At 39.6% G+C, this 14,483-nt stretch overlaps 1 protein-coding gene across 1 annotated transcript; it reads left to right on the top strand.

Moving 5' to 3' along the window:
• Positions 1–895: 895 nt before the first annotated feature.
• On the top strand, positions 896–14,261 carry LOC122546711 (repulsive guidance molecule A-like; the record flags this gene model as incomplete). The annotated part of the gene is made up of 2 exons (XM_043685358.1): positions 896–1,395; positions 12,162–14,261. Coding segments are annotated over 2 exons (1,103 nt in total), but the record flags the coding sequence as incomplete, so codon positions are not given.
• Between the last annotated feature and the right edge of the window lie 222 nt (positions 14,262–14,483).

Below are 14,483 nucleotides of genomic sequence, written 5' to 3'. Positions count from 1 at the left end.
CAGGCTTGGAGGATTTGAGCTATAGGGAGAGGTTGAATAGGCTAGTTTTCCCTGGAGCATCTGAGGCTGAGGGGGTGACCTTGTAGAGGTTTATAAAATCATGAGGGATTTGGATAGGGTAAATAGGCAAAGTCTTTTCCCTGACTTGGGGGAGTCTAAACTAGAGGGAACAGGTTTAGGGTGAGAGGGGAAAAATGTAAAAGGGACCTAAGGGGCAACCTTTTCACTCAGAAGGTGGTATTTGTATAGAATGAGCTGCCAGAGGAAGTGGTGAAGGCTACTACAATTGCAACATTTAAAAGGCATTTGGATGGGTAGATGAATAGGAAGGGTTTGAAGGGATATGGGCTGGGTGCTGGCAGGTTGGCGTAGATTGCGTTGGGATATCTGGTTGGCATGGATGAGTTGGACCGAAGGGTCTGTTTCCATGCTGCATATTTCTATGACTCAATGACCTCCGATTTTATTAGAGATTTTATCCTCAGTTCCTGTGTACCTGTGGTGTATTTGTGAATTTACCCTCAGTCTCATTGTGCCTGTGGATTTAGCAATGATTCTGTCCTCATCTCAATGTACCTGTGATGGTATTAACAACTTTACCCTCAGTTCCAGTGTACCTGTGATGTTATTACTGATTTTATCCTCAATCACTTTGTACATATAGAGTTTGTTATCAGTTATAGTGTTCTTGTGGTGTTATTTATTATTTTATCTTCCGTTCAACTGTTACTGTCACATTAAGTTATTTTTGGCCTTAGTCATGGTATACCAATAATCTGAACTTTGATTTCTACCAGTAGTCACGATGTATTTGTGATGGTATTATTTGTTAACATACCCAACTGAACGTTGCTGTATTGTTACGAAGGATTTTAACCCATTATATCATTTACAGTGTTGTCGAAATGCAGAATTCTTCGATGCAACTCTGAATATCTTTTTGCCACAAATCACCTTGACGATTCTTTGAATGAGGATTATTGTATTGCCTTACGATCTTACTCACTCTGTACCCAACGAACTGCTTGGTTCTGCCGTGGTGACCTAGTATACCATTCTGCTGTACAAGGAATTGAGGACTTAATGATTCAGCATAATTGCTCCAAGGAAGGGGCAGTTTCACTACCTCGTCCCCGTGTCCCAGCAGAAAATCAGGAGAATTTACACCTGCCAGACACCTGCAAATATGAAAAGAGCTTTTACTTTAAACAACGCCAGAAACCCACTTATCTGCACTGTGATGTCTTTGGGAATCTCCACATCAGGACGTTTTACAATGATTTTCACACATGCCGAGTTCAGGGTGCATGGCCAGTGATTGACAATAATTACCTCTCTGTGCAAATGACTAATGTGCCTATCTCACCACATCAGAATATATCAACAATCAGTAAGGTGATGATTGTGGGGTATTTTAAACATAAGGGCAAAAGAAATATAAGCAGGATTAAGCTATATGCCTCTTTAAATCTTTTCTGCCATTCAAAAAGATCATTGTTAATCTTTGACCACAACTCCACTTTTTTGTTTAACTCCCCATATTCCTACTTTCCTAAAAACCCAAAAGCCTTTGATACTAAATGATCAAACATCATGCAGGATCGGTTAGGACTATTTTCACTCAAGTTAAGAATGAGAGGGACCGCATACAAACCAATATATTTCTGACAGGACTAGATAAGGAAAATGCAGGAAGGATATTCCCAATGACCTGGGAGTCCAGAATAAGGAGTTAAAGTCTAAGGATACAGATTTAGATTTAGATTTTATTGTCACATTAAAGTACAGGATTACAGTGAAGAATGTACATTTAGGGCTGAGATGAAGACAGGATAGACCATTTAGGACTGAGATGAGAAAAAATTTCTTCACCCAAACGGTGGTGAGCCTGTGGAACTCTCTGCTACAGAAAGTGGTTGGGGTGACATGGTGGCTCAGTGGTTAGCACTGCTGCCTCACAGCATGAGGGACTTGGGTCACTTCCAGCCTCAGGTGACTGTCTGTGTGGAGTTTGCTCATTCCCCCTGTGCCTGCGTGTGTTTCCTTCAGGTGTTCTGGTTTCTTCCCACAATCCAAAGGTGTGCAGGTTAGTTAAAATGGCCATGCTAAATTGCCCATCTTGCTCAGGTGTAAAATGTAGGGAATGGGTCCGGGTGGGTTACTTTTCAGAGAGTGGATTTGTTGGGCTGAAGGGCCTGTTTCTACACTGTACAGATTCTATGAAAACAATGATTATTTTCAAGTTGGAGTTAGATACAGTTCTTAAGGTGAAAGGAATCAAAGGTTAGGGGTGTAAAAGTAATGAGTAGATGAGTCGTCATGATCATATTGAATGGTGGAGCAAGCTCAATGGGCCAAACAACCCACTCCTGCTCTTGTTTTCTATTCTTCTACATTTCATTTACATTCCTTGAGGTGGTGAATTCAAACGATTTTACAGCCTTTTGAGTGAAGGAATTTTTCCTCATTTAAGTAATAAATGGCTGTTTTAAAAAATTCTCAAGGTCAGGTTCGTAGGAGAGCATAATTTTTAACCGTTTCACCACATTCCACTGCTTGGAATTTTACACCACAATGGCTAATCCACATATCTTGAGTCAATGGATCTAATTCTAGTCTCTTCAGATGGGGGAATATAATTTTACATGTTTGCGCTTGCATTCTTCTATTCTACAGAATATGGTCCTGTTCTACTTAGTATCTCCTCACAGGACAGTCCTCTGATTATTAGCTTATGTTGCACTCTGTCTCAGTCAAGCGTATCCTTCTTTACCTACTGAGATCAAAACTGTCCACAGTATTCCGGGTATGGTCTCGCCAAAACCCAAAGTACTTAAGCTCTCTTGCAATATCATGTGTTTTCCCAACTGCTTGCTACACCTGTTAACTTTCTCAATTTTGTGAAGAAGGATAATCAAATCCCTCTGAACAGCAATATTTAAAATAGTACCAAAGTGACTAATCTCATATTTATCTACATTATATTCTATTTGCCACGTTATTACCTAATCATTTAACCCATATTTGTTATAAAATTGAAGGTGCTGGAGAAACACAGCAGGTCTGGCAACATCTGTGTAGAGAGAAACAGAGCTAATGTTTTGAGTCCAATGAATCTGCTTCATTTCAAAGAAGTTTCTCCAGCAATTTGTTTTTATTTCAGATCTCCATCATCCTCAATATTTTGCTTTTATTAACATATATCTATCCCTTTTGCAATCTTCTCACTTGTCCTTCTCATAGCCTCCTTTGCCACCGAGCTTTGTGTCACTGGTAAGCTTGAATATGAAAGGGAAATGAATAACTAATAAGCCAGCAAAGGGAGGATGTGAGAACAGACTGATAGCTAATAAAGGAAACAAAAACAGAAATTGCTGGAAAAACAGTGGAAACAAAGCACCTGTGGAGTTAACATTTCATGTCCAGTCACCCTTTTTCAGAACAAATAATCAATGTCTTCTACAAGCAAACAAATCTATGATAAAAGGATGATGAAAGAAAGACTGGGTTTGATTTAGGACCTAAACAGGATTCACAAATGGAGAAAAGACACATGACTGAATTATTAAATGAGTATTTTATATTTGTCCTCTAAAGGAGGAGAATATAGTAAATATCATAAAAAAGAGAAGGCAATTCGCTGGACAGAGACCCAGGAAATGTTCTGGGAACCCAGGTTTGAATCATACCACAGTAGATGGTGGAATTTGAATCTAGCAAAAAATTGGAATTAAGAATCTGATGGTGACGATGAATCCATTATCGATTGTTGGAAAAACCCATCTGGTTCACTAATGTCCTTGACGCAAGAAAACTGCCATCCTCATGTGGTCTGGCCTACTTGTGGCTGCAGACTCACAACAATTTGGGATGAGCAAAAAATGCTGGCCTGGCTGGTGATGTCCACGACTTGTGAATGAATTAAAAAAAATAAAATGAAGAATATAATTTTTCATAGGATGTTCCATCACAGGACGTGGGGTGCTTTATATGCAAAAGTTGTTGAAGATGCCAGGGTAGGGTCATTTGAGAAAATGGTTTTAAAGGGCATGCAAGATCTTATGCTTTTAAACCAGAGACATAGAGTTCAAAAGTGAGGAATTTATGGTGCTCTTTATAAAATGCTGGTTTAGCTTCAACTGGAGTAGTGTGTCAATTCTGAGCAATTTTCAAATGGCCCAACTATGCTACGAGTTTGTACATTTCTAAATTTCTGTTCAGTCATTTGAGAGTGCTCCACCATTCAATAGGATTGTGGTGGGTTTGTTTGCATTTTGAATTCCAAATTCTTATCTAACCCTGATAACTTGTATTGTGAGCAATTTTGAATCCTATTTCTTAGGAAAGATGTATTGGCCCTGGAGTGTGTCCAGAGGTTCCAGAGAATGATCCCAGGAATGAAAGCCTTAACGTACGAGGAATGTTTGAGCACTCTGGGACTATACTCAATGAGTTTAGAAGGATGAGGAGGGACCTGATTGAAACTTACAGAATCCTGAATGGCCTGATCAGAGTGGATGTTGGAAAGGTGTTACCATTGGGCAGGAGAGATGAGGACTTGAGGCCGCAGCCTTAGATTAAAGGAAGACGTTTTAGAATGGAGATAAAGAGAAACCTCTTCAGCCGGAAAGTAGTGAATCTGTGGAATTCATTGCCACAGAAGGCTGTGGAGGCCAGGTCATTGAGCATATTTAAAACAGAGATAGATAAGTTCTTGAGTGCCAAGGGATATCAAAGGTTACAGGGAGAAAGTGGGAAAATGTGGTTTAAAATCTTATCAGCCATTATTGAATGGCAGAGCAGATTTGATGGGCCGAATAGCTTAATTTCTGCTCCTATGTTTTATGGTCTTATGGCGTTCTGATTCCTATGTCTAGTGAGAATACATCTGTCTTAAAATATTTTAAAGAAACTGCCTCTACCACTTTCTGAGGCAAAGGGTTCCAAAATTATATAATCCATTAAGAAAAAAATCAACTCTCAGCTTTGTCTGGTAAAGGTGATCTCTATTTTTTAAACAGTTGTCTCTTGTCCTGGGTTCTCCCATGGGAGGAATGATTATTTCCATATCCGTCTTATCAAGACTATTCAGGACTTTATATATTTAAATCAAGCCACCCCTCATTCTTTTAAATTCTGGTGTGAAAAAGCTTTCTTCATTTGACAACCTGTTCATTCTGGGCATCCGTCTAGTAAACTTTGCCTGAACCTTAAAAGTAAGGAGACCTAAGAGTGTACACCATATTCCATTAAGTTGTGATGTTACTAACACAAGTATAACTAAAGCATAACATCCTTACTTTAATCTTCAATTCCTCTCAAATGAGAATAGTTTTCCATTTGCCTTTTTGAGATCAAAAGCCAATGTTTTCTGACTAATGAACTGAAACTTCTAAATCTTTTCACACTTTGGAATTCTACTGCTATTCTCCATTGAAGTAACATTTTGTTTTTTATTCTTCCTGCAAAAATGAACATTTTCACATTTTTCCATGTTGTGCTCCACCAGCCTGACTTTTGCTGAACCCACCTATATCTGCCTGGAACTTCCTTAAATCATCTTCTTAACGTACTTTCCTATTTATCTTTGCATCATGTTGATTTAGCTACTGTGCTTTCACTCCCCTTATCTAAGCCACTGATGTTAATTGTAAATGCTGAACCCCAGCACAGACCCTAGCCATACACCCTTCTATCACTCAGGAAAATATCAATTTAAGCATTATCTCTATTCTTTTACCATCTAGTCAATCGTCTGTCTATGCTCCTACATTTCCCAGGACTAGGGCCTGTGAGTCTTATGTTCATTAGGGCACAAACATTGAGTCTGTTTATCTAAATTAAACTCTATCTACCACTTCTTGGCCCATTGACCCAGATGATCAAGGTCCCATTGTACTCTGAGATAACTTTTTTCACTGTCATTACACCAAAAAGTTTAGTGTCATCTGCAAACTTACTCCTATATTCAAATCCAAGTAATTTATATAAATGGCAAAAAGCAGTAGACACAGCACCGATCCTCTCAGCACACTGCTGGTCACAGGCCTCCAGTCTGAAAACCAACTCCCCACCAACAATTCTTTGCTTCAAGCCAATTTTATGTTCAAATGGCTAGGTCTCCCTGGATACCATGTAAACTAACCTTGCCAACCAGTCTACATGTGGAACCTTGTCAAATGCCTTGCTGAAGTCCATATAGACAATGTTCACCACTCTGCCTTCACCAATTTTCTTTGTCACTTATTCAAAAAAACTCAACCAAACTAGTGAGACACGATTTCCCATGCACAAACACATGTTGACTATCCCTAATCAGCCCTAGCCTTTCCAAATACATGTATCTCCTGTACCTCAGAATCCCTTCCAACAACTTACTCACCACTAACTTCAGGCTTAGTGGTCTATAATTCCTTGGTGTATCCTTACCATCTTTCTCAAATAATGGCATCCTTCACCCTCAAGTCTTCCAGCACCTCACCTATGGCTATTGAAGATAGATATCTCAGCAAGGGGCCCATCAATCACTTCCCATCTTCCCACAAAGTTCTGGGATACACCTTGTAGGGGTATGGTTTTCCCTCAGTTATACTCCTGACTTCTAAGCACTTCAATTTGCTCCCAACCCCTGGTTCTAAACACTGGACTATTAATCAGGATGGAATGAAAAGGCAGCAGACAATCTTTGAGGGCAAAGAATTTCTGCATTTATTTATGTACAGAAAAAGTAACATAACAATACAACTAAAGGTAACTCAACAATGCTAGAAAAGGGTAAAACAACTATAATGTATTGTACAGGATGCACTATTAGTTAAAATAGACTATTAATTAGAGTCACTATATTTGAATCACAATACACTGATACCACCTACCACCTTCTACTAACTAAGTTGGAACTCTGGGATCTCAGGATTATGTTCACCACTTCGAACACGGTTTTGAAATTCACCTGATGCAGGTGATGTGGCTTGTCATACCCCAAGCAAGTTAGAGGATTTCGAGCTGCACAACCATTCAGTCTGGGTTCAGTCTGCAGATGCAGTTAGGTGTGTATTGGATTTATCGGGTAAGTACTTGGTTTTCTTTACTTTTGCTGGTTTGTCAGGTGCAGTCTTCTCCTTAATGGGAGCCTGAAGACTTGAAGCATTGGTCAGGTTAATCAGTGCTTCAAATTTTTGTTGGTCTTTGTTCTGGTTAGCGTCATCAGTTATGATGGTTTTTTCCTTCACTGTGTCTGTCACTTGTTTGGATACCACTCAATGTTTAGATACCTCTCAATGTGAGATAGGGGCCTGTAGTTATACTTGTTGCAGGGCCTACAAATCTCTGCACCGGATCTCTGGGGCATTGTCTTGTCACTGTTCTCTTTCAGTGCTTGATCGGTTGAATTTGTTTTCCGATGGTGAGAAGTGTGTTAATAGTGTGGACCAATGTTAGATGCTGGTAATTGCCACAGTAAACCTTTTGTTTCCACACTGTCTGCAAGAATCTATGAGTTGTGTGGCCAGAAGTGTAAAATCCATCTTGGGGCTGGATTCATTTGGGTTTGGTAAAAACAATGACTGCAGATGCTGGAAACCAGATTCTGGATTAGTGGTGGTCCTATAGCAGGGAGACCAGAATTGCACACAGTATTTCAAAAGTGACCTAATCAATGTCCTGTATAGCCGCAACATGACCTCCCAACTCCCATAACTCAGTAAACTGACCAATAAAGGCAAGCACATCAAATGTCTTCTTCACAATCCTGTCTACCTGGGACTCCACTTCCAAGGAACCATGAACCTGCACTCCAAGGTCTCTGCTCACAACACTCCCCAGGACCTTACCATTAAGTGTATAAGCGCTATCCTGATTTGCCTTTCTACAATTCAGCACCTCACATTTATCTAAATTAAACTCTATCTCCCATTCCTCAGCCCCTTGGTCCATCTGATCAAGATCCTGTCATTCTCTGAGGTAAACTTTTTAACTGTCCATTACACCTCCAATCTTACTAACCATACCTCCTATGTTCACAAACAAATCATTTACATAAATAAGGAAAATATAAAAATAGGGGGTTTTGTGCCACTAAAGTGGGGAGGAGGTTGGAAGAAGAGTGGAAGGCAAATAGAGGAGATGTAACACCTGGTTATTCACATCCTCCTTCTACTGTCTACTCCACCTTCTACTAAATATGTCTTCTGAGTGAAACATTTATTTTATCATACTTCTTTCAAGTTAGTACCTGTATATGCTGTTCACAATAACGGTCTCCTCTACACTGGGAGACTAAATGCAGACTGGGTGCCTGTTTTGTAGAACACATATGTTCAATTCATAATCATGATACTGAGTGTCCAGTTGCTTGACATATAATTCTCCATACATTGTTTCGATGTTGACATTTCTATCCTTGGACTGCTATAGTGCTTCAGGTCAGTGCAGGCTTGAGGAACGACATGTTATCTTTTGCCTCAGCACACTACAGCTTGCTGGACTGACACCACAGCTTCTGCAACCATCTTGCTCTATGTGTTCTTTATCCTTTTTGTTTTGCTGGATTGGCCTTTGTTTCTTTCTTCATCCCTTCATGTTGCATTAAAATATTTTTATGTAATAATTCATTTGAACACAATAATTGTTTTCTTTTCACTATATCCATAATCACTCTTTCTAGTTGCTTTGTCATGAAATCTTTATTCAATTAATCTCCCTGACCTCTAATCTATCACTAACTTTTTTCCTGTTTTCTTCTTGACTCTTCACTTTTCTACAGGCTCAGAAATTCTCATTTCTCTACTTATAAACTAACTTGCTGTTATGCTAACATTTCTGTCCTATGTCTACTGCAATATCCCAATGAAATACAGTACAAATTGAAGGAACCTCATTTTCCATTTAGGTCCTTTACAACTTCTAGGTCTCAGTCTTGAATCCCACAGCTTCAAAGCTGCTGCATGATGTCTGTTCTCCGTTTTCCTTATTCCTCCTCCGACACCATCCCAACCATTCCAATATCTCTTGTCTTGTTTATTTTGTTCTTAGGGGAGAGGATCTATTTCTCCTCTTCATACTTTAATTTCCTGTTTTAAATCTCTTTCTTTTTCTCTTACCACCATGAACAACCCTTTGCACTGGCCCTCAACCCCATCTTTTCCCTTTGCCCTTCTTTGTCATTATTTCTGAAGAGTTATGCTGGACTCAAAACGTTAATTATTTCTCTCTCCATTGATCCTGCCAAATTTGTTGACCTGAAATATTAACTATGTCTCCACAGATGCTTATCTTATTTTGATCTCATTTTGGATTTCCAGCATCTATAGTGTTTATTTTACCTTTACAAATTGCTGCCCTGTTCTGCATCATTAACTTTTCACTGAAGATTTTATAAATTCCCCTCCTTTCCCTAACCCTTGCTATAGCTTAAAGCCCTACTTGTATCCTTCATATTCAATTCACGAGAAACTGGTCTCAGCTAAGTTGAGGTACAAAACCATCCCAATGAAACAGTTTGTATGATGCAAGTTTTGATGCAAGTGTCCCATGAATTGAATTGTGTAGTGCAGCCTCATCATTGTTAACACATTGGAATTCACTGAAAGATTGCCACATTTAATTAGCTTCAACTAGTTTCATTTTAATATTGCCTAAGGGCTTATGTTAACAGTCACAAGCAGAATGGTATTGACATTAAATAACAACAAACTGTCCTTCTTTGGAACCTTTAATGTGATAAGTCATCTTAACAGGGATATGATCAACTTTGACTCTGAGCCACACAAGGAAGGATAAAGTAAATTAATCAAAGCTTGACCAAGGTTTTAAGGAACAACCTACTGGAGGAAGAAGGGTTTAGAGAGAGAATTTCAGAGCTTGTGGTTTGGATGGTTGGCTGTAAACATGGCTGAACATGATGGAGTATTTAGAATTTGGATGTGCAAATGCCAGGACTGGAATGGCGAAGATATTTTGGGTTAAAAGAGAAAAACTGTGGAACCTGGAACTCTGAAACAAATACAGAAAATGCTGGAGAAACTCAACAGGTCTGGCAGCATCTGTAGAAAGAGAGCTAGAATTTAATATTTCAAGCCTGGTATTATTATTTTTCAGAACTGATATTGTGGAGGTTTGTTGAGCTGCAGGAGATCACAGAGAACAGAAAGGATCAACACAATGGATACCAAGGATGAAAATCAAAGTGTTGTTTAATTGTGAGCCATTGTAAACTAGTGAGCATAGAAGTGAAAGCTGAGTGGCACATGGTATAAGTTTGAATGGCAGCATAGTTTTGGGTGACTTCAATTTTCTGAATTAACAAAATGATGTAAATATTGCTGTTAATGGTCGCTAAGGGAAAGGTTGATATTCAGTTAGGGAACAGTATTTGCAATCACAAAGAAAATAGTGATCATGGTAAATAACATCATGTTTACGGTCACCTGAAGAATCATGCAAACATTTACTCAAAGAATGGTGCTTACAATCAACCAAAGAATAATGTTAAAATTCACTGAAGGAATTGCATTAAGATTTATTAAAAGAATAGTAAAAATAAGATTGTGTTAACATTCAATACCAGAAAATATTTAATGTTCATGAACAGAATTGGATTGATTTTTACCTGGGGACAATGTTGCAAACAGAATTGTATTAATATACAGTAAGGAAATGTTATGAATAGTCACTAAAAGAAGCACAGTAATATTCAGTAAATGAAGGATGTTGACAATTACTAAGGGAATTTTATTAATTTGTCAGGAACGGAAGGGTGCACTAACTGAAAAGAGTTAATGGTCACAGAGCAATTGTGACAGCGAGGTGGTCGTATTCTTTAAATGAATCAATAATGGTCCATAGGACAATTATGTAACTGTTCATCAGGAGTAAAGTATTGATAGTTATTAATGAGTCTGATGATAATGATTCCTGTTTGTTGCTTTTCTTGTCACCATGTTAAATGGGAGAAAATCAGACAGCAGTGAATGAGTAGGAACAGAGAATAAAAGAGAAATGGCAATTTTTCTCCTGGATGTAGGCCTGAAACCAAATGTGTGGGCAGTTAGACCCACTCTGAGACTCACTTATCAACATTCCACATTCATCATGCTGGTTCAGTTTTGACCTTTTCTACTGAGCAAACAGAAGGAACTAGCTGGAAACTGGTGAGTTTCACTGCATTACATATGCTAATCAGGTGTTCATGTCAATAGCATGAGGGCACTGTTTTCACTCTTGGCTGGGGAAGAAGTCAGCAGTCATGCTCGATGAAGAGTCACTGGATTCGAAACACTAACTCTCAACAGATGCTGCCAGACCTGCTGTGTTTCTTCAGCACTCTGTTTTTATTTCAAACTTCCAGTAAGTGCAGCTCTTTGTGCTTACTTTAGTGTTTGTGCTTTGCCTGCTATAATCTCCTCCTACCTCACCTGATCACCTATGCTTTTGGAGCCTGGGAAATTGAATACGCAACTGGCAGCAGCTTTTGAGTGGGGACATTTTACAAAAAGAAAGTGAGGGACATGATTTTAAAAACAAGATTTAAAATCACTCAGGCCTGAAGCAACTGAAGTCAGGCTAACCATTTAAATCCTACCTTAAGTTCACCTCAAGGGTGAGTGAATAAAGAGCAGTATGAGTAACTAAGACAGTATTTAAAATATAAGAAGTGACAAAGAGCAGACAATGAATGAGGAATGGAAAATGAAGGAAGACAAAATCAGAACAAAGTGAGTTGGAAGGAAAATTGAATGATCAATAGACAGTAGATAAGTTGACAGCAAGTGAAAGGCAAGTAGAGTGTGTGAAAGTAAGGAACAGTGAGTGTGAGCAAGAGACACAAAACATTTATGAATAAAGTCAAAATGTAAAAAGCAGAAAATTAGAGAAATGAAAAGGCATGAGGAATGTTGAGTGAGTGACAAACTTTGAGTGCCAGGGAGGGAAAAGGGAATAGAGCGTAAACAAAAAGTACTCAATGGGAAGAGTAGAGAGATTATAAAATCAATAGAGAGTGAGGAATAGACTACAAATGAGTGACCAGTAATAAAAGTGGAGGGCTACAGAGTGAAGTGTGACAGAGTGAGAGGGTGTGAGAATCTGAGTAATTCATAAAATGTAAGTAACGCAGATTGTAATAATCAGAGATTAATGATTTCTCTCTCACTGATTTTCAGGTTACTGCTATTTTCAAGAATTCCAAGGAATGCATTGACCAGAAAGTGTATCAAGCTGAAATTGACAATATTCCAGCTGCATTTGTAGATGGATCTGTAAATGGTGGTGATAGAAATGGGGCCAACAGTCTTGTGATCAAAGAAAAGTCTGATGCTGGCCATGTGGAAATCCAGGCGAGTTACATTGGTACAACTCTGTTAGTGCGCCAGGTGGGGCAGCATCTGGGCTTTGCCATCCTCATGCCTGAGGAAGTAGCAAGCTCACATACAGAGGAGCAGGATCAGCAGCTCTGTGTATCAGGCTGTCCTTTCACAGAAAGACTTCCCTTGAACTCCCCCATTGACAATGAAGAAGGGGCCAAAGCCAAATGCAAAGAGAAACTGCAGGTGGAAGACATCTATTTTGAATGTTGTGTCTTTGATATCCTGGTGACTGGTAATCCCAATGTGTCGTTAGCAACATTCAGAGCTGTGGAAGATGCCAAAATTTTGCACCCTGATAAGGAGACATTTCATGCTTTTAGAAACAGTGTGGCTGGCAGGCCGACTGTCTGCTGCATGTTTCTTTTGGCTTCTGTACTATGGATAGTGTTTCTGCATTAAGCAACTTTCTGTTGTGTCTGGAGCCTTAAAAGAGAGCCAATGACCAATCTGAATGCATTGCTGTTCCCTCACACTGAGTACTCATGTGAAACCACAAACCCAGCCCTGAAGTTACCCCCTTCTCATTTTATTCAACTATTTTTGATGTCAACATAAAATAAATAATTCAGTGGTGGTGCCTCTTCCAAATGCAGAAGACTTTCCAAAATAATAAAATACTTAACTGTTGCTTCATTTCTAAAATTATTATCTCATATAGAAATGCACATAGCCCAAACTGTTAAACATTCAGACACACTCGACGATGGCCTTGTGATATTATCGTTAGACTATTAATCCTGAAACTGAAGTAATGTTCTGGGGACCCAAGTTTGAATCCTGACATGGCAGATGGTGGAATTTGAATTTGATAAAAAAAGTCTGGAATTAAGAATCTATTGATGACCATGAAATCATTGTTGATTTTCAGAAAAGCCCATCCAGTTCAGGGAAGGAGCTCTGTCATCCTCACCTGGTCTGGGTTACATGCGACTCCAGACCCATAGCAATGTGGTTGACTCTCAGTTGCCTTTTGGAATGTTCTAGCAAGCCATTCAGTTGCACCAATCGCTACAAAATCTCAAAGAAATGAAACCAGATGGTTCACCACATATCGACCCAAGCACAAGAAAAGACAATGGCACAAACAGCAATGTGGACCCTGCAAACTCCTCCTTACTGACATCTTGGGGCTAGTCCCAAAATTGGAAGGGCTGTCTAAAAAACTAGTCAGCAGCAGCCTGACATTGCCAAACTCACAGAATCATATCTTACAGACAATGTCCCAGAAACCACCATTACCATCCCTGGACCTGTCCTGTCTCACTGGCTGGACACACTCAACAGAAATAGTGGCACAGTGGTATACAGTTGGGAGGGAGTTGCCCTGGCAGTCCTCAGCATTGACTCCAGACTGCATGAAGTCTCATGGTTCCTGGTTAAACATGGGCAAGGAAATCTCTTGCTTATTATCATGTACCATCTTCCCTCAGCTATTGAATTGGTACTCCACCATGTTGAACAACATCCAGAGGATGGTTAGAGCACAAAGTTTACTCTGGGTGAGGCTTTCAATGTCCAGCACTGTTCGGCAGCAGTATCACTGATCAAGCTGGCTGGGTCCTAAAGGACTTAGCTGCTAAACTGGGTCTGTGGCAGGTGGTGAGGGAATAACAAGAGGGAAAAACATACCTGCCCTTATCCTTGCCAATCTGCATCTGTCCATGACAGTGTGAGTTAGAGTGACCATTGCACAGTCTTTTTGGAGACGAAGTCCCACTTTCACATTGAGAATTATGTTCATCTTGTTGTCTGGCCCATCACTGTGCTAAATGGGATAGAGTTCAAACAGATTCAGCAACTCAACACTGGGGATCCAAGAAGCATCAGCAGCAGCAGAATTGTACTCCAGCACAATCTATAACAAAGAACAAAGAACAAAGAACAAAGAATAAGAACAAAGAAAATTACTGTTCAGGAACAGGCTCTTTGGCCCTCCAAGCCTGCACCGATCCATATCCAAATCTAAACCTGTCACCTATTTTCTAAGGGTCTGTATCCCTCAGCTCCCTGCCCTTCCATGGATCTGTCTAGATACATCTTAAATGATGCTATCGTTCCTGCCTCTATCACCTCCACTGGCAATGCGTTCCAGGCCCCCACCACCCTCTGCATAAAGAG

Source organism: Chiloscyllium plagiosum, unplaced genomic scaffold (assembly GCF_004010195.1).
Source record: "Chiloscyllium plagiosum isolate BGI_BamShark_2017 unplaced genomic scaffold, ASM401019v2 scaf_101098, whole genome shotgun sequence".
NCBI lineage: Eukaryota > Metazoa > Chordata > Chondrichthyes > Orectolobiformes > Hemiscylliidae > Chiloscyllium > Chiloscyllium plagiosum.
The sequence above is the reverse complement of the archived record's forward strand: the minus strand, read 5'-3'. Positions and strand labels throughout refer to the sequence as shown.